Source organism: Choloepus didactylus, chromosome 18, assembly GCF_015220235.1.
Source record: "Choloepus didactylus isolate mChoDid1 chromosome 18, mChoDid1.pri, whole genome shotgun sequence".
Taxonomy (NCBI): Eukaryota; Metazoa; Chordata; class Mammalia; order Pilosa; family Megalonychidae; genus Choloepus; species Choloepus didactylus.
The window spans coordinates 22,169,135-22,190,561 of NC_051324.1; the positions used below are offsets into that span (position 1 = coordinate 22,169,135).

General features: G+C 36.3%; 1 protein-coding gene across 1 annotated transcript in view; it reads left to right on the forward strand.

Moving 5' to 3' along the window:
- LOC119514691 (leucine-rich repeat-containing protein 37A3-like) overlaps positions 1–21,427 on the forward strand; it is a 112,922-nt gene that overhangs the window by 85,149 nt on the left and 6,346 nt on the right. Inside the window, exons 2-3 of the mRNA XM_037810475.1 lie at positions 18,142–18,260; positions 20,208–20,383. Of these exons, the coding sequence (XP_037666403.1) occupies positions 18,142–18,260; positions 20,208–20,383 (295 nt within the window). The remainder of the gene's footprint in view (positions 1–18,141; positions 18,261–20,207; positions 20,384–21,427) is intronic.

A 21,427-nucleotide genomic window follows, 5' to 3' on the forward strand; every position in this document is an offset into this window, starting at 1 on the left:
TTACAGAGAAGCCAACTTATCTCATGTACTTAAGTATCTGTTTTAAGTACAGAATTTTTGTGTTTGGGTTCATATTGTACATGTTTGGGCATTCTCTTTCAGAGATATGGGAACAACACAAGTGTCACAACAGTTGAGAACATCCTCAGGATGACACTCGAGTTGGAAAAATTGTAAATCATTTTCTCTTAGATTTATTTTCACAAGTTGTTTTCTTAGGCTTGTTTTTATTGTTTTACAAATCAGGTTTATTGAGGTAAATTTTACATATAATAATAGTTACCTTTTTAAAATGTATAGTTTGTTTGACTTTTGACAAATGTATAGTTATGTAAACCATCATTGCAATCAAGATACAGAACATTCCTGTCACCCTAAAAAGGCCCCTCCCAGAAATGAAAGCATATGTTCACACAACTTGTATGTGTTTTTAGCAGTTTTATTCATAGTGGCCAAAAACCTTGAAACAATCCAAATGCTCATCAACTGATAAATGGATAAACAAATTATAGAATATCTGTAAAACTGTAATATTACTCAGCAATAAAAAGGAATGAGCTACTAATATATGCAACAACAGAGATGAATTTCAGAAGGATTATGCTAAGTGAAAGAGGCCAAACATAAAAGGTTACAAATGAAAGATGCAACACACAAAAAGCTGCCTATTATATGATTTCATTTGTAAGACATTCTGGCAAAAGCAAAACCACAGGGGCAGAAATTAGATGGGTGGTTGCCGGGGGCTGGTGGTGGGAGTAAATATCTAGGAGTGGGGCTGCTATCTCATATGCTGAGAGCATTTTCCCTTTTATTTGAAACTACTAAACTGTTTTCAACCATGTATCTGACAAAAGACTGATATCTTGCATATATAAAGAAATCCAACAACTCAATGACAATAGTACAGACAGCCCAATTATAAAATGGGCAAAAGATATGAAAAGACAGTTCTCTGAAGAGCAAATACAAATGGCCAAGAAACACATGAAAAAATGTTCAGCTTCACTAGCTATTAGAGAGATGCAAATTAAGACCACAATGAGATACCATCTCACACCGATTAGAATGGCTGCCATTAAACAAACAGGAAACTACAAATGCTGGAGGGGATGTGGAGAAATTGGAACTCTTATTCATTGTTAGTGGGACTGTATAATGGTTCAGCCACTCTGGAAGTCAGTCTGGCAGTTCCTAAGAAAACTAGAAATAGAGTTACCATTCGATCTAGCGATTGCACTTCTCAGTATATACCCAGAAGATCGGAAAGCAGTGACACAAACAGATATCTGCATGCCAATGTTCATAGCAGCATTATTCACAATTGCCAAGAGATGGAAACAACCCAAATGTCCTTCAACAGATGAGTGGATAAATAAAATGTGGTATATACACACGATGGAATACTACGCGGCAGTAAGAAGGAACGACCTCATGAAACATATGACAACATGGATGAACCTTGAAGACATAATGCTGAGCGAAATAAGCCAGGCACAGAAAGAGAAATATTATATGCTACCAGTAATGTGAACTTTGAAAAATGTAAAACGAATGGTTTATAATGTAGAATGTAGGGGAACTAGCAATAGAGAGCAATTAAGGAAGGGGGAACAGTAATCCAAGAAGAACAGATATGCTATTTAACGTTCTGGGGATTCCCAGGAATTACCATGGTCTGTTAATTTCTGATGGATATATTAGGAACAAGTTCACAGAAATGTTGCTATATTATGTAACTTTCTTGGGGTAAAGTAGGAACAGGTTGGAAGTAAAGCAGTTATCTTAGGTTAGTTGTCTTTTTCTTACTCCCTTGTTATGGTCTCATTGAAATGTTCTTTTATTGTATGTTTTTCTTTTTTGTTTTTTTTAATTTTTTTTCCATACAGTTGATTTTAAAAAGGAAAAAAGGGTAAAAAAAAAAAAAAAAAAAAAAAGGAAAAAAAATATGTAGTGCCCCCTTGAGGAGCCTGTGGAGAATGCAGGGGTATTGGCCAACCCCACCACAATGGTTGCTAACATGACCACAGACATAGGGAACTGGTGGTTTGATGGTTGAGCCCTCTACCAGTAGGTTTTACCCTTGGGAAGATGGTTTGCTGCAAAGAGAGGCTAGGCCTCCCTATAATTGTGCCTAAGAGCCTCCTCCCCGAATGCCTCTTTGTTGCCCTCAGATGTGGCCCTCTCTCTCTAGCTAAGCCAACTGAAAAGTGGAAATCACTGCCCTCCCCCCTACATGGATCAGACACCCAGGGAGTGAATCTTCCCTGGCAACGTGGAATATGACTCCCGGGGAGGAATGTAGACCTGGCATCGTGGGACAGAGAACATCTGCTTGACCAAAAGGGGGATGTGAAAGGAAATGAAATAAGCTTCAGTAGCAGAGAGATTCCAAAAGGAGCCAAGAGGTCACTCTGGTGGGCACTCTTATGCACAATTTAGACAACCCTCTTTAGGTTCTAAAGAATTGGGGTAGCTGGTGGATACCTGAAACTATCAAACTACAACCCAGAACCCATGAATCTCGAAGACAGTTGTATAAAAATGTAGCTTATGAGGGGTGACAATGGGATTGGGAAAGCCATAAGGACCACACTCCACTTTGTCTAGTTTATGGATGGATGAGTAGAAAAATAGGGGAAGGAAACAAACAAACAAACAGACAAAGGTACCCAGTGTTCTTTTTTACTTCAATTGCTCTTTTTCACTTTAATTATTATTCTTATTATTTTTGTGTGTGTGCTAATGAAGGTGTCAGGGATTGATTTAGGTGATGAATGTACAGCTATGTAATGAACAATCGAATGTACGATTTGTTTTGTATGACTGCATGGTATGTGAATATATCTCAATAAAATGAAGATTAAAAAAAAATAAGGAAAGAACTGAAACTCTGGAACTGTAATCCATAACAATTTTTGAAATTTCCTATATAACTGCTTGTTGAACTGTACATCAAGAGTTCACACGCTTCTGTATGTACGTTATGTTTTACAATAATGGAAATAGCTGAAGTTGTGGAACTGTGACCCATGACATTCTTTGAAATTTGCTCTCTAACTACCTGATAAATTGTACTTTGAAAGTTATCACTGTTACATATACATGTTAAAGTTCACAATAAAAATGCATTAATATGTATATTATATATATGATATATATATATATATTATATATAGAATATTAAAAAAAAAAAGTGGCTGTTTCATTTTGCAGTCCCACCAGCAGTGTATGTGACTTGCAGTTGCTCCACAAACATTAATCATCTGATCTTTGTATTGCAGTCTTAAAAAAAATCATAAAAAAAAAGATCAGCCTACCTAGTAGATGTGTCGTGGTATCACATCTTGGTATATTAAGTTGCATTTCTCTAACAGCTAATGATGTTGAGTGTCTCTTCTTGTGCTTATTTACCATCTTTATCTTCTTTAATGAAGTGATAGTTCAAATCTGTTGCCATTTTTTATAGGATACTTTATCTTACTATTGAGATACTCTGAAAATAAGTTCTTTCTCTCAGATAATGTTTGGTAAAAATTTTCTCCCAGGCTATGGCTTGTCTGATCATTCTCTCAAAAGTATCTTTTGAAGAACAGAAGTTTTTAATTTTGGTGAAGTCTAATTAATAAATTGAATTATTAAAAAAAAAAGAAAACATTGTGGATCACATTCCTTTTATCCAGTGTATGGATGGATGAGTAGAAAAATGGGAACAAAACCTAAATGAAAAATAGGGTGGGATGGAGGGAGGTGACTTGGGTGTTCTTTTTTTATTTTTATTTTTTATTCTGATTCTGATTCTTTCTGGTGTAAGGAAAATGTTCAAAAATAGATTGGGGTGATGAATGCACAACTATAAGATGGTACTGTGAAAAGCTGATTGTACACCATGGATGATTGTATGGTATGTGAATATATCTCAATAAAACTGCATTTAAAAAAAGAAAAAAATACATATTTCCATATCAAGTGATACAATGAGAAGAAAACACAAGCCACCGAGCTCCTATCTCAATACACAAATCATCTGTCACAGAAGTATATTCAATACAAGACAGGTGATAAAAAAAAAAGGAAAGTCCTGAAAATACCACTCATTTCAAGGAGCTTACATTCTGGAGAGTTGGAAGGGGCACACAAAATATATTAATAGATAAGTACATTATGAAGCATACAGTAAGGTGGTAAATTGAAGGGAAAGATGAATAGGTAGGGGAAGTGAGCTCTGAAGTGCCTAGATCTGGAAGGATGACAGGTCACAAGATTAGAATAGTCAATATACTCTTTGACAAGGTGATATTTGAACAAAGACTTGAATGAGATGAAAAAGTTGGTATTAAGTACATTTTTATATGGTCTGATAGGGTGAGTACAGTTTAACTTACAGTTTAGTTGTATGTCTTTGTTTCACACTAATGAGAGCACAAGAGTCTCATTTATGAGTATCATATGATATAAATAAGTTATCAAGTAAATATGAAAGTCTAAAATATTAATCTGATAAAAATTACACACTAATCTAATGTATGAAGCTAAAACTAATCACTAAAAGTATTAGAAAGCAAGAGTGATTACAAAAATACACTTTACTTCTCAAGTTTTTTTCACTTTGTTTGCTCCTCCCAACTGCTTCTTTTCCACAAGTTCCCGTCACCTTCATTTTCTGCTTTGCTTTTCAATTCCTTCCTTGGCCAAATTCATCTGCTTCCTCTCCCTCCATACATGTATTTTTTCATTATATATGAATAACTAGAATCCTTCCAAGAATGCATTATCATCACAGGAAACTAACACATGCACTTTCCTTATCCCATGCTAGAAACACTGGTTTTCTTCACTCATGTTTTGACCATCAAAATCATAATAAAGTCTATGTCTCACTTAATGATTTTAATTTTATTCCTAAACCACTTTCTCTGAAGAGAAAAGGCATAAATTTAAAAAATAAATAAATAAAATCTATTCATTTTAAATGGAAATTATGATGCATATTATCCCCATCTTAAAAAAACAAAAAACAAAAAAAAACAAAAAAAAAAAACTGGCAGAAACTATGGAAATGAAAGGCACAACACAAGAAATAAAAAACACAATGGAGACATACAACAGCAGATCCCAAGAGGCAGAAGAAAACACCCAGGAACTGGAGAACAAGACACCTGAAATCCTACACACAAAAGAACACATAGGGAAAAGAATGGAAAAATATGAGCAACATCTCAGGGAATTGAATGACAACATGAACTGCATGAATGTATGTGTCATGGGTGTTGCAAAAGAAGAGAAGGGAAAGGGGGCAGAAGCAATAAAAGAGGAAATAAACAATGAAAATTTCCCATCTCTTATGAAAGACATAAAATTACAGATACAAGAAGCGCAACAAACCCCAAACAGAATAGATCTGCATAGGCCTATGCGAAGACACTTAATAATCAGATTATCATATGTCAAAGACAAAGAGAGAATCCTGAAAGCAGCAAGAGAAAGTGATCCACCACATACAAAGGAAGCTTGATAAGACTATGTGTGGATTTCTGAGTAGAAACCATGGAGGCAAGAAGGAAGTGGTGTGATATATTTAAGATACTGAAAGAGGAAAACCACCAACCAAGAATCCTGTATCAGGCAAAACTATCCTTCAAATATGAAGGAGAGTTTAAAATATTTTCTGGCAAACAGAGTTTCTGAACAAGATACCTGCACTACAGGAAATACTACAGGGAGCACTACAGACAGATAGGAAAAGGCAGAAGTGAGAGGTTTGGAACACAATATTGGGTGATGGTAGCACAGCAATGGAGGTACACTGAACAAAGATGACTGTGAGTATGGTTGAAAGAGGAAGGTTAGGAGCATGTGGGACACCAGAAGGAAAGAGGAAAGATAAAAAGACTGGGACTGTATAACTCAGTGAAACCTGGAGTGCTCAACAATTGTGATAAAATGTACAAATATGTTTTTACAAGAAGGAGAATAAATGAATGTCAACCTTGCAAGGTGTTAAAAATCAGATGGTATTGGGGGAAAAATACAATCAATGCAAACTAGAGACTATAACAGAAACATTGTATTATGCTTCCTTTAATGTCACAAAGGCAATGTACCAAAGCTAAATGCATATAAGAGGGGGACATTAAGGAAGGGTATGGGGCTCTTGGCATTGGTGATGTTGTCTCTTTATTCTACTTTAATTTAATGCCATCTTTCCTTTTGTTGTTTCCTAGCTGTCATGTTTTTTTTTTGTAGTTGTTTCCTTTTTTCTTTTGACTCTCTACCTTCCTTGACTCTTCCTCCTCCTTTGTAGAAGAAATGGAGATGTCCTTATATAGATAGTGGTGAGGGTGGTGAATACATAAATATGTGACTATACAGGGAGCAATTGATTGTTTACTTAGGATGGAATGTATGGGTGTGAACAAAATAGTCTTTAAAAATGGGTTGATGAAGAAACCTTTAGGACACTATATTGAGTGAAATAAGTCACACACATAAGGACAAATATTGCAGGGTCTCACTGATATGAACTGATTATAATAGGTAAACTCATAGACATGAAATATAAGTTACCAGGATATAGAATGAGGCTAAAGAATGGGGAGTGGTTGCTTATTATGAGCAGAATGTTCAACTAGGGTGAACTTAAGTGTTTGAAAATGGACAGAGGTGATGGTAGCACTTTGTGAGAATAACTAACAGTGCTGAATGGTGTGTGAATGTGGTGGAAAGGGGAAGCTCAGAGTCCCATATATCACCAGAAGGAAAGTTAGAGGTTAAAAGATGGGAATGTATAAAACAGTGAATCCTGTGGTGGGCGCAATGTCTGTGGTTAACTGTACAAATCTTAGAAATCTCTTTCATGAACTAGAAGAAATGTATGACACTATAACTAGAAGTTAATAATAGGGGGGCATATAGGGAGAAAAGTATACCTATTGCTAACTATATACTACAGTTAGTAATATTTTAATATTCTTTCATCAACAGTAACAAATGTACTATACCAATACTATGAGTCAGTAATGGAAGGGTAGTGGTTATGGGTACGGGAGGATTTAAGTTTCCTTTTTTGTGTGTCTTTTTATTTCTTTTCTGGAGTAATGAAAATATCCTGAAAATTCAAAATTTATTTGTGGTGATGGATGCACAACTGTATGATGGTATCATGGGCAATTGATTGTATGCTTTGGATTTGTGGATAATTGTATGGAATGTGAACAATCTCAATCTAAAAAATGGGGTGGTATTGGGGAAAATACAATCAATGCAAACTAGACTATTAAAAAAAGTCATCCATGTGGTTGGGTGTATCAGTAGTTCATTTATTTTTATTTCTGAGTGGTATCCATTATACGGTTATACTACCATTTATCTGCTTACGTGTTGATGGACATTTGGGTTGTTTCCAATTTTTGTTTATTAGAAATAAAGTTTCTATGAACATTTGTGTACAAATCTTTGTATGGACAATACTTTCATTTCTCTTTGATAAATACCCAGAATTGGAATGGCTAGATCATATAGAGGGTGTTTGTCTAACTTCTCAAGAAACTGTCAAACTGTTTTCCAAGGAGGTTGTACCATTTTACATCCCTGCTGGCATTGTATAAGCTCCATTTTCTCCACATCTTTGACAACTCTTGCTGTGCTCAGTCTTTTTAATTTTAGATAATGTAATAGGTGTGTAGTTGTATCTCTTTGTAACTAATTTGCATATCCCTAAAGATTAATGAAGTTGAGCATCTTTTCATGTGCTTGTTTGCCATTCAAATATGTTCAAATCATTTGACTATTTTTCAATTGTTTTGAGAGTTCTTTATATATTATGGAAAAAAGTGCTTTTTCTGATATGTAATTTGAAAATATTTCCTCCCATTCTGTGGCTTGTCTTCTTTTCTGAAGAATAGAAATATCTATTCATACCTTGGCCTAGTTTTTAATTAGGTTTTTTGTCTTTTTATTATTGCATTGTAGTACATCTTTATATATTCTAGATACTAAACCCTTACAGGTATATGGTTTCCAAACATCTTCTCTCATTCTTTAGGTTATCTTTTTACTTTGTTTAAAATGTCCTTTGATGTAGAAAAGTTTTTCATTTTGATGTTCATTTCATCTGTATTTTCTTTTGTTGCTTGCACTTCTGGTGTAAAAATCTAAAACTCTGTGACTACTACAAGGTCCTGAAGACATTCCCATGTGTTTTCTTGTAAGAGTTTTATAATATTAGCTCTTATATTTGTCACTGATCCATTGCACATTAATTTTTATATAGGGTGAGAGGTATAGGGGTCCACATTCATTCTTTTGCATGTGGATTTCCAATTGCCCCAACACCATTTTTTAAAGAGACTGTTCTTTCTCCACTGAATGAACTTGGCACTTGTCAAATCAACTGGCCGTAGATGTATGGATTCATCTCATTTCGATTCCATTGGTCTATATTCCTATCCTTATGCTAGAACCACGTGTTTTAATTTCTGTAGCTTTGTAGTAAGCTTTGAAATCAGGATTTGTGAGACCATACTGTTTTAATTACCATAGCTTTGTAGTTTGTTTTGAAATCAGGAAACAGGAGGCCTCCAACTTTGTTCTTCTTTTTCAAGATGATTTTAGCTATTCAGGGGCTCATCTATTTCCATGTGAATTCAAGCATCGACTTTTTTATTTCCGTAAAAAAAAAATACTGCTGGAATTTTGATAGGGATTGCATTGAATTTGTAGATCACTTTAGGCAGTATTGTGAGGTTAACAAAATTAAGTCCTCCAATCCGTGAATGTGGGATGTCTTTCCATTTATGTAGATCTTCTGTAATTCCTTTCAGCAATGCTTTGCAGTTTTCAGTTTTTAAGTCCTTCACCGCCTTGTTTAAATTTAATCCTAGATATTATATTTTTTCATGCTCTTGTAAATGGAATTGTTTTCTTAATTGCCATTGCATATTGTTCATTGTCATTACTTGTGTATGGAAACCCAACTTACTCCTGGTTCATCTTGTACCCTGCAACTTTGCTGAATTGGTTTTATTAGTTCTAGTAGCTATCTTGTGGATTTTATGGGGGCTTCTATATTAGGATCATGTCATCTGAGAATAGGGATACTGTGCCAGTTTGAATGTATTGTGTCCCCCAAATGCCATTATCTTTGATGTAATCTTGTGTGGGCAGATGTTATCAGTGTTGATTAGATTGTAATTCTTTGAGTGTTCCTTTGGAATGTGCCCCACCCAGCTGTGGGTGATAACTCTGATTGAATAATTTCCATGGATGTGTTGCTCTGCCCATTTGGGGTGGGTCTAAGTTGATCACTGGAGCCATATAAATGAGCTGACATAACAGAAGGTACTCAGTGCAGCTGTGAGTGACATTTTGAAGAGGAGCTACAGCCAAGAGGGACACTTTGAAGAGTGCAGAAGAACTGAGACAGGGTCTGCAGATGATGGGACAGTTTGAAGACAGCTGTTGAAAGCAGACTTTTGCTCCAGAGAAACTGTGAGAGGAGAAATGCCCCAAGAGCAACTAAGAGTGACATTTTTTAGGAACTGCAGCCTGGAGAGGAGCATCCTGGGAAAAAAAAGCCATTTTGAAACCAGAACTTTGGAGCAGACACCAGCCACGTGCCTTCCCAGATAATAGATGTTTTCCAGATACCATTGGCCATCCTCCAGTGAAGGTACCTGATTGCTGATGTGTTACCTTGGACACTTTATGGCCTTAAGACTGTAACTTTGGAACCAAATAAATCCCCTTTATAAAAGCTGATCTGTCTCTGGTGTTTTGCATCCTGGCAGCATTAGCAAACTAGAACAGATACCTTGACTTCTTCCTTTCCAATTTGGTTATCTTTTATTCCTTTCTCTTGCCTGATTGCTCTGGCTGGAATGTCAAGTACAATGTTGAATAACAGTTCTGACAGCAGATGTCCTTGTCTTGTTCTTGATCTTTGGGAAAAAGTTTTCAGTCTTTTATATTGAGTATGATATTTGTTGTGGGTTTTTCATCAATACCCTTTATCATATTGAGAAAGTTCCCTTCTACTTCTAGTTTTCTGAATGTGTTTATCATGAAAGTATGTTGGATTTTGTCAAATGCATTTTCTATGTCAATTGAGATAATCATGTGGTGTTTTTTCCCTTCATTCTGTTAATGTGGTGTACTACATTGGTTGACTTTCTTTTTCTTATGTTGAACTAGCCTTGCATTCCTGGACTAAATCCCACTTGGCCATGGTATATAATCCTTTTGATGTACTGTTGGATTCATTTGCCAATATTTTGTTGGGGGTTTTTGCATCTATATTCATATGGGTTATTGGTCTGTAATTTTCTTTTCTTATGCTATCTTTATCTGACTTTATCAGGGTAATGGTGGCCTCATTAATCCCTCCTCTTCCATTTTTTTTTGGTGGGCTTTGAGAAGTATTGCTGTTAAATCTTCTTTAAAACATTTGGTAGAATTCAACATGAATCCATCTGTTCTGCACTTTTCTTTGTTGGGAGGTTTTTGATGACTATTTCAGTCTCTTTACTTGTTACAGGTCTGTTGGGATTATCTATTTCTTCTTTCATCAGATTAGGTAATTTGAATGTTTCTAAGAATTTGTCCATTCCATCTCAGTTTTCTAATTTTTGACATATAATTTTTCATAGCACCCTCTTAAAATCCTTTTTATTTCTGTAAGATTGGCAATAATGTCCCCATTTTCATTCATGATTTTAGTTATTTGTGTCCTCTCTTTTTCTTTGTCACTCTAGTTAAAGGTTTGTTGATTTTATTCATCTTTTCAAAAACCCAACTTTTAGGTTTTTTGTTCTTTTTTTTTTTCTGTTCTCTATTTCATTTACTTCTGCTCTAATCTTTACTATTAACTTCCTTCTACTAACTTTAGGTTTTGTTTGCTCTTCTTCCAGTTTCTTTAGTTGTGAAGTTAGGTTATTGATTTGTGATCTTCCTTTTTTAATGTAGGCATTTAGAGCTATAAATTTCCCTTTGACCATTGCCTTTGCTGCATCCTGCGAGTTTGGGTATATTGTGTTTCATTTTTGTTTACTTCAAGATATTTCCTAATGTCCCTTGTGATTTCTTCCTTAACCCATTTTTGTTTAATAGTGGGCTGTTTAATTTCCACATATTTGTACATTTCCCAGTTTTCCTTCTGATATTGAATTTCTAGCTTCATTCCATTATGGACTGAGAAGATACTTTGTATGATTTCAGTATTTTAAAATGTTTTAAGATTTTATTTGTGGTATAACATGTGGTCTATCCTGGAAAATGTTTCATATGTATTTGAGAAGAGTATGTATTCTGCTGCTGTTTGATGGAGCATTCTGTGTATGTCCATTAGATCTAATTGGTTAATTGTGTTGTTGAAGTCCTCTATTTATTTATTGACCTTCCATTCAAATATTCTATCATTACTGAAAGTATTCTATTGAAGCCTCCAACTGTCTTTTTCACCCCTCAGTTATGTCAATTTTTGCAACATGTATTTTGGAGTTCTGATGTGTGGTTCATATATATAATCATATCTTCTTGCTGAATTGAACCTTTTTTCAATATAAAATATCTTCTTTGTCTCTTGTATTCTATTTTTACTTAAAGCCTATTTTATCTCAGAATAATATAGCCACTCCAGCTCTCTTTTATTACTGTTTGCACAGAATATCTTTTTCTACCTTTTTATTTTCAATCTTTTCACGTCTTTGTACCTGAAGTGAGTTTCTTGTAGACAACATTACATGGATCATGCTTTTTCATCCAATCTCCCAATCTCTGCCTTTTAATAGGGGAGTTTGATCCATTGACATCTAAGTTAATAACTGAAAAGTAAGGATTTATTTCTGCCATTTAGCTATTTGTTTTCTGTTTATCTTACAATTACTCCATTGTTGCCTTATTGTATTTAGTTGCTCTTTTGTAGTATTCTATTTAGATTTTCTTTTATTCCTTTCTCCAATATTTTAGTTTTTTGTGATTAACTTTGTAATTACAATGAAAATCTTAAATTAATAACAACCTAATTTGACTACTACCACCTAATTTCAGTATTATGCAAACTCTGTACTCAAAAATATCTTTTTCTCTCCCTTTATATTGTCCTTTTCAGGTTCCACGTTTATACATACTATGTCCATTAAAATAGATTTTAAATGTTATTTTACACATTTGGCAGTAAAGTCTTATAGAGGGATAAAGCACTTACAAACCCAAAGTACAATAATACAGGACTTTATATTTACTTATGTAGTTATTCTTTATTTCTTCTTATGGCTTTGAATTACTGTCCTGTGTAGTTAACATTTCCCATGTGTTAATTCTTTTGTGTAGATCCATATTGCCATCTGCTATCATTTTCTTTCCGCTTAAAATACTTCCTTTAGCATTTCTTATAGTGCAAGTTTGCTAGTGATTAATTCCTTAAGCTTTTGTATGTCTAAAATAGTCTTTATTTTGTCTTTGTTTCTGAAAGATATTTTTTCTGGCATAGAATTCTAGGTTGATAATTTGCTTTTGGGTTTGTCTCCCTCCCCCATTTAGTCCTTGAAAGATGTTGCTCCACTGAATTTTTTTCTTTGGCAGAAAATTGCTATAATAGTTTTCAGTGTACATATTTTTACACACCTTGAAGCAAAAAAGGCAATTCTGGATTTTGCAAACAAAAAAAGAAAAATGTTACAAGGTTAAAGTATAGGTCAAAGTGCTTTAAGATCCTCAGAGAAGTATAACAATAAAATAGCAATATTATTATTTTATACTTTCTCTTTAAAAATTCAAATGTTGCTTTTCTTACAAAAAAAAATCTAAACTGATTAGCTTAGTTTTTTTATTTTTTTATTTTTTTTATTTTGAAATAAATTCAAACTTATAGGAACAGTTGCAAAAACAATACTAACCCCATACATAGAATTCCATCATACCCTGACCCCCCTCCCCCAACAGCCCAATCCACCAACTTTAACATGCTGTCACATTGCTATTTCTTTCCCTCCCTATCATCCATCATCTATTGCTCTGTCTTCTGAACATATGAGAGCTAGCTGCTCACACCCTTGAACAAACACTATAATTCACATGTACACTTCCTATGAATAAGAACATTCTTTTATGCAATCCCATTAAGTGCAGCTAAGAAATACAAGAGATTCAACAATGATACAAAGCTTACATTCTATATTTCCTTTTCCTTATGTCTCAACTGTGACCCTTTGAGCCTCCTGTCCTCCATCCTCCAATCCCATCCAAGTTCATGCTTGACATTCAATTGTCATCTACTTAGACTGTCTTTTTTGTTTTTTTCAATTGTGGAAACATATATACAGCCTAAATCTTCCCATTCCACCCCCTCCCTAGCCTTCCATTAGTGGGATTAATCACATTTAGAATATTGTAATGCTCTTTCCCACCATCCATTACTAGAAATTTCCCTTCATCTCAAACAGCAACCCTACACTCATTTTTTAACTCCCCATTGCCCCTTCCCCCATTTCTCTTAACCCATACTCTACTTTTCATCTCTATGGTTATATTCTCTAATAATTTCTTTGTGTTTACTGTGGGGCTTAAAATTAACCTCTTAAATCCATAACAATCTTGTTTTTCTTTGATGCCACCTTCATTTCAATAGGACACATAATCTGTGTTCCTATACTCCTCCATTCCCCCACCTTTATATAGTTGTCTAAAATTATATATTTTACATTGAGTTCAAAACCACTGATTTGTCATTAGAGTTTGTGTATTTTATATCATGTAGGAAGTAAATAGTGGAGTTACAGTTCAAAAACTATTGACTTCTATTTGTATTCCATTGTGTTTGGAGAATGTGCTTTGAGTATATTCAATTTTTTTTTTAATTTCTTGAGGCTTGTTTTATGTCCCAGCTTATGGTCCCTTCTGGAGAAAGATCCGTGATCACTAGAGAAAAATGAGTGTCCTGGTGATCTGGGATGTAAGGTACTATATATGTCTGTTAAAATTCTCTGTATCTCTTTCTCCTTTCTTTTCTTCTCTGTTGGTAGGGCTCCCTTTAGAATCTGAAATAGGGCAGGTCTTTTATTGGCAAAGTCTCTCAGCATTTGTTTGTCTGTGAAAAATTTAAGCTCTCCCTCAAATTTGAAGGAGAGTTTTGCTGGATAAAGTATGCTTGGTTGGAAATTTTTCTCTCTCATAATTTTAAATATGTCGTGCCACTGCCTTCTCACCTCCATGGTGGCCGCTGAGTAGTCACAATGTAGTCTTATGTTGTTTCCTTTGTATGTGGTGAATTGCTTTTCTCTTGCTGCTTTCAGAACTTGCTCCTTCTCTTCAGTATTTGAGAGTCTGATCAGAATATGTCTTGGAGTGGGTTTATTTGGATTTATTCTATTTCGAGTTCACTGGGCATTTATGCTTTGTATATTTATATTGTGTAGAAGGTTGGGGAAGTTTTCCCCAACAATTTCTTTGAATACTCTTTCTAGAACTTTACCCTTCTCTTCCCCTTCTGGGACATCAATGAGTCTTAAGTTTGGACGTTTTATTTTATCTATCGTATCCCTGAGATCCATTTCGATTTTTTCAATTTTTTTCTCCATTCTTTCTTTTGTTCTTTCATTCTCTGTTCTGTGGACTTCTGGGACACTGAGATGTTGTTCAGCTTCCTCTAATCTTGTATTGTGAATATCCAGAGTCTTTTTAATTTGGCCAACAGTTTCTTTTATTTTCATAAGATCTTCTATTTTTTTATTTACTCTTGCAGTGTCTTCTTTGTGCTCTTCTAGGGTCTTCTTTATGTTGCTTATATCCTGGGCCATGGTCTTCTTGATGTCCTTTAAATCCTTTGCCATGTTTTCATTCCTTGATTGTAGTTCTTTGATTAATTCTGCCAAGTACTGAGTCTCTTCCGATATCTTGATTTGTGTGTTTGGAGTTGGATTCTCCATATCTGGTTTTATCATATGCATTAAGATTTTCTGTTGTTTTTGGCCTCCTGGCATTTGTTTTGCTTGATAGGGTTCTTTCAAGTTGTAAAAAAAAGGATATCAATCTAATTTTTCAGAAACACAGTTTGGTGACGTACACTTTCTCTAACTAACCAGCAGATGGTGTCTGTGAGTCACCTATACCCCTCAAGTCAATTCTCAACCTTGTTCCCGTGGTGTATGGGGAAATGATTCTTGTGGGGTTCAGTTGGAGAATTCTGTTTGGGTGTGTTGCTGGAGCCGTCTGCCCTGAATGTGGGGTGTGTCTCCGGGTGGCCAGGAAGGGCAGCTTTAATATTCAAATCCCCCAGGTTCCCGGAGATTCAAGGCCACCACAAGAGTCTAAGCCTTCATTTCAATTCAACCCCAGACCCTCTCTCTCACTGACCCACAAACCACTGGACTTGGCATAGCGTCCCTGGGTTCTCCGAGCAGGTCCTCCCTCCCAGCCACAATCCTCCAGGAGCTCAGCCGAGGGAATGCCATGCTATATCACCAGTGCATGCCATCCCTCAAGGGAAGCCCCGGGCCGCTGGGCCCTGCAGTGGCGCTCTCAGCCTGTGGCAGTGGACCTGAACCCAGTCCAGAAGATGTCTCACAGACATCCCAGACCCAGCTGCTCATCCAGCGCCTAACAATCAAATCTCACTCCACTGAATTTTGGCTTGCATTATTTCCAACAAGAAATCTGCTGTCATCTTTGTTACTTTGTTGCTTTAGACATAGCATAACTTTTATTCCCCTTTAGTTGCTTTTAAGATGTTCTATTTGTTTCTGCTTCAGGGCAATTTGATTATAATGTGCCCTAGTGGAGTTTTGTTCATGTTTCTTACACTTGGAGTTCAGTGAGCCTCTTGGATTTGGAAAATTTTTACTATTATTTCTTTAAATGTTCTTAGGTGTTAGGCTCTTGAAGTTGTTGCTCAACTTACCAATACTGTTTTTTTTTACTGTGGTTATTTTGTTTCTCCTTGTGTTTCATTTTGGATATTTTGTATGACTATGCCTTCATGTTCACTGATCTTTTCTACTTCTATGTCTAATCTGTCATTAATCCCATCCAGGGTATTTTTATCTAAACATTGTAGTTTTTAATTTCTAAAAGTTCAATTTTGGTCTGTTTTATATCCCCAATGCCTCTGTTTAACATATTCAATCTATGGCCTAGGTTTTTGAACAGATGGAATACAGTTACAGTAACTGTTTCATGTCCTTGTCTGCTAATTCTAACATTTGTGTAGGTTTTATGTTGGTTCTGATTGCTTTTTTCTTCAATATATGTCATATTTTCCTACTTCTGTGCAAGCCTAGTGATTTTTTTATTTGATGCCAGACATTGTAATTTTCCTTTGTTGGGTGCTACATATCTTTTATATTCCTAAAATTTACTTGAGCTTTGTTCTGGATGAAGCTAAGATACCTGGAAACAATTTTATCCTTTCAGATCTAGCTTTTAAGACTTTTTAAGTAGGTCCACAGAGTAGCCTTTAGTCTAGAGCTCATTATTCTCTCCTAATGAGGCAAGACCTTTCTGAGTACCCAACATCCCATGAATCATGAGGTTATATGGTCTGGCTTGTTACACTTTTCTCTAATTATTTTGGGTGCTTCTTTTTCTTGCCTCTTGCAGCTTTACCACACATACGCACTAATCAGTACTTCACTAAATATTTGAGATCCCTCTGCATATCTCCAGAATTCTTTCTCTGTGTAATGTTTCTTCTCCAGTACTCTGCATTCCAAATTCTAGCCACCCTTCTTTTCCTGGACTCTCAGCTCCATTTCCTCAATTAGGGAGTCCACTAGTCTCTGCCTGTGTATCTCCTCTGTAAACTCTGGCCTGGAAACTCTCTTGAAGCAGTAAGCTAGAGCAATGATAGGGCTCACTTCATTTATTTCCCATCTCTTGGGGATCACTGTCCTTCATCACCTGATGTTTAGTGCCATGACAACTGTTGTTTCATATATCCTGTTTTTTTTTTAACGTTAGAAGTGGGAGGTTAAATCCAGTCCCTATTACTCCACGTTGGCTGGAGACCAATAATATCCTTTAATTTGTTTTGTTTTAATCTAGGACCCAATTAAAGATCAGTCACTGCATGTCATGTTTTTGTTGGCTTTAAACTAAAACATTTTCCCTATTTATTTATTTATTTATTTATTTATTTTTCTTTTTTGGTCTTTCATGACATTGATATTTTTGAAGAGTTCCAGATAGTTGTATTATAAATTGTCTCAGAGTCTGGCTTTATCTGTTTTCTCCTTATTGGATACAGTTAAACATGTTGGGAAGTATACTACATGGGTGATGTTGTGTCCTTTCTATTTCATTACTTCAGGGAGCCCATAATGATGTTTGATTACTTAAGGAGATATCTTCCAGATCTCTCAGTTATAAGATTATTTTTTCCCTACATAATTAATAAATAATCTGTGGGGTGATACTTTGAAATCAGTGAAAATCCTATTCTCAAACAACTTTTCACCCATTTGTGCCTGAATACCTGCCTGAATGGATTACTACCTGGATGGCTGCAAAATGGTACTTTTCTAATTTTAATAGTCCTTGTATATTTATTAGCTGGGATTCTTCCAAAATAAGAGCTCTTCACCCCCTTTTCTTTTTGAGTATCATTATGAATTTATGGATTCATCTTTAATTAATTATACCATATTATCATCACCATTCTTTTCAATGCTTAAATTGCCCAGGTTTGGTCAATGAGATCTCTGTTATGCCCATAATGATTTCTAATATTTACTCCTTGCAACCAGGAATTTACAAAGGGACTCCGGAAGTCGGAAGCTTAGTCAGACTCTTCTTAGATGTCTACCTCCTTCCTTTGTACTCTCAACCCAAAGTGAGACTTTTATATTGAGAGGAAATACTTCTGAATTAAACTATAGATCAATGTCACCCAATTCTAGTCCCTACCTCCTTTATTCTAAGCAGAGCATTCCCACTTCCATTCTTACCCTTCTGTTGTGCACCTCTGTCCTCTTTCCTATTTATTTACCATATGTTCAAGATCAGCGATTTGCCAACTGGACCCCACCCATCTGTCCAGGCTGTATGACTAAGAACTCCTTTCTTCTCAGTCCTGTGGCCTGGGCCTGCCACTTCTACCTACTCAAGGAACCCCTTTACCATTAGTTTAATTCTCCATGTTTCTGTTTTTAGGATTTTACCTAATCAAATGGCCTGCTGCCTCTGCCAATTTAAAAATGATATTGAGGTTATCTGCAAGACAGTCAAACTGCATTGTGATGCTGAATGTAGGACAAACACAATACGTTGTGGTGAGTGAATTGCCTGATCACAAATATTTAAACTAAGGATGTAAATGCTTTATTTTTATTCATTCATGCATTCAGAGCTCAACTCCCTACATTTGTAAGAACTACTCTTTCTGAAGGTCAGATTCCCATCCTGGTGAGAGTAAACTAACAATGTAACTGATCCCCGTGCCTAGAGGAACAAGGGAAAGGAAGGGGAGGGAGAAGGGAATTAACAATAGGCCACATACTGCATACCACGCTCCCTGCCTGGTGCTTTGCCCCCAAATGATGACTTATTCATATCGTGTGTTACAGTTTGTAGACTGATTTCATATGTATTATGTTTCAAGTTCCCACTGCTTCATAGGACAGGTTTAGATCCATTTTTGTTGTTTGTTTTGTTTTTGCAATTTTATAAAACAATATAAGCAATGCTGCTTTATTAAAGTTTTATTTAGAACCTCAGTTTCTGCTCCCTTAACCAGAAGCTGCTACCCAGCTTTCCTAATGGATGGGAAGGCTCTGCCATTCTTAATGTCCAACTCTGAACTTGGTCTGAATCTTAAGCTTTTCTATTTACGAACCACTCAGGTACTTTTAAGTGTTTTTCTATGTGTAAGGTTTATTAGCACTAACTTCATGACTTCTAAAATGTGACTTCCTTAATGTCCAGATAGCTTGAATACAATTTTCTAACAGTGATCAGGGACAAATAATAAATAATAACACCTTGCTACTTATATAAGGACAGTGTTGCTTATTTTTAAAAACATTTTCCACCAATTAAATTATTCCCTTCTTCCCCAGAGGTGCGCAGAATAGGCACTGTTAATCTCCTTTTACAGAGGAGGAAAAACAAGACCAAGGGTGTTAAGTGCTGTAGCCTAGGACCCAGGTCTCCTGACTGCAATTTGGAGCTCTCTCCAAGCCCATGCTCCTTCTTTCCCATGATCCTCACCTTCTTTCGCCCTCAGCACCACCAAAAGTACTTTTAATTCTTCTGGAAAAAATATCCATCTGCACAATAGTATGTTTGACCTTCTTGCAGTCAAAGCTTTGAAAGGTTCCCCAAGTAAGGATGAAAATATTAAAAATGAAATGAACAGAAAGCAAAGTAAGCATCTAACAAAAGTTGCTTTTTCCCTAATGCATTTCATGACCTCAAGTAATGTTCATCCAGAAATCACTATAATTCCACAGATTTATTGAACATTTCACATAGGCATGCAACCTAGCAAATTAAAAATCTCTTATACCCCCCAGATCCCTGCTCAAATTTAAAGAGACAACCAGAGTGGACATAGTGTTTTTACCTGTGTAAAGCCTTCTGTTATAGGGTTTTGGATATATGGGAGCAGAGACCAAGGGGAGGGCTTTGGCTGGGTAGATGGGGAAGGGCATGTCCAGGTGAGGACCTGTGAGTGGTGGGAGTGGGGCCTCTGCTTTAGGAGCTCTGTGCTTGCTCCCCCAAAGGTCTGACTTTCCTAGTGATCCTCTGTGATGGCAGCAAGAGCGTGAGCACACAGAGGAGACGGGGAGAGGGAGCCTTTCCCTCCTTCCTCAGCTGAGGCAGGACAGCATGGGGTATATGAACATGAGGAGACATGCAGATCTGCAGAGGGTCCTGCTGAGTGGGGTAATATTTGCCTTCCATCTGTAGGCTTTTATTGAGTACTGGGCAGCTGGCCTTTGGAGACCAATAGAATAATCCTAAACATAGTTACTAATATTTCACTCTATGGAATGTTCTAGTTGGTAGCCACTTTTTCAGAAGATACCTTTTCCTTCTTGTGTTGTTGTCAGCCATAGGTTTAAGTTTGGATCTATTTTTCTCCTCTCAAATGTCATTCAAATGTTCGTTGACTCCTAATTTATTTGACTGGGATAAGTGGACTGGGATGTGAGGACTGACAAAAAGCTGTCCCATCAGTCTTTTGTTATTAAAAGTAGTCTCTTCTGTTTTGGCAGATGAGGAGGCATCTCTAGCAGATGCAGAAGGAGCATTCATGAAGGCATTACAAGCCTGGAAGAAGAAAACCAGCACTGAGCTGACTATTGAGCTGGAGAAACCATACTCGGACCAAAAGGGCATCAGTTTGTCAGCTTTCATGAATGAACAGCTCGACTTTAAAGATGCAACTGATGTTATTGCTGCACTGAATTATATATTGCCTTACTTCTCAGAGGGAAAGCTAGAAGATATAGAACTGCTTTTGTCTAATGTGATAGAGGGAAATAATCCCCTGACTTTGAAATACAATACAGGGAGCCTGTCTCTTAAACATGTATCCAACAATGCAACTTAATAAAATAAATTGAGGAAACTCTATTTTCTGGGAAATTTTTTATATGCAGAAATTCAGGAAAAATAGATGAGGTTAAAAAGAGAGAAAAACTGCCATGCTTATGCATTCCAATTTATTAGGTACCAAATTTAAACGCCAAATCTTTCAAAAGAGATTGGATATGGCCCAGCCATGGGAAAACAGCCTGGCAAAGATTCAGAAAGCAAGTGTAGACAAAAAGCTGGAGACACTGAACAGACATCAAGGGCCTAAAGGAATTCTGGAAAAGGCACTTCAAAGAAATGGGAAAAAGGAGCATCAAGAGGAAATTGGGTGCCCAGCCATTTGTGGAGAATATTGACAAAGAAAGAAGGCCCAGGAGGCCAACCCCAAGGGAGCTGGGACAGCTTCGCTTGGTGTGGAAGCCAAGGGAGTTAGAGGAAAACTCCTTCAATGCTGAGCCTTCATTCATAAAGGAACATAAGGCAGCAATCTCTTCTCTCCTGAAACAATACTTGAGGGGGAGGCCTTCTACCTCCATCCCTCCAAGAACCCGACCTGAGCTTACAAATAAATCAAAAGACTTCCTACATCCTTTTTGTTTTAGAAGATGCAAATGCTAGAGTTAAAAACATGAAGGCTCCTAAACCAATCTCACGTTCCAGAAAAAAATTACCTCTTTCCTAAAGCTCGCTCTCATGCAGTCCACAGGATACTCAAGGCCAGACCAAGTGAAAAGTTCAGAAAGAAAGTTTCACTCAATAGCCTTATGCTTGGAAAGAGACCTCCTTTCTCTGCAGTGAGGAGCCTCATAAATTCCCCTGCACAAGAGGCTTTTTCATCTTCAGGAGAACTAAGTTCTCAGGAGACTCCTTTTCCAGAAGCATTTGGTTTTTCCGAATC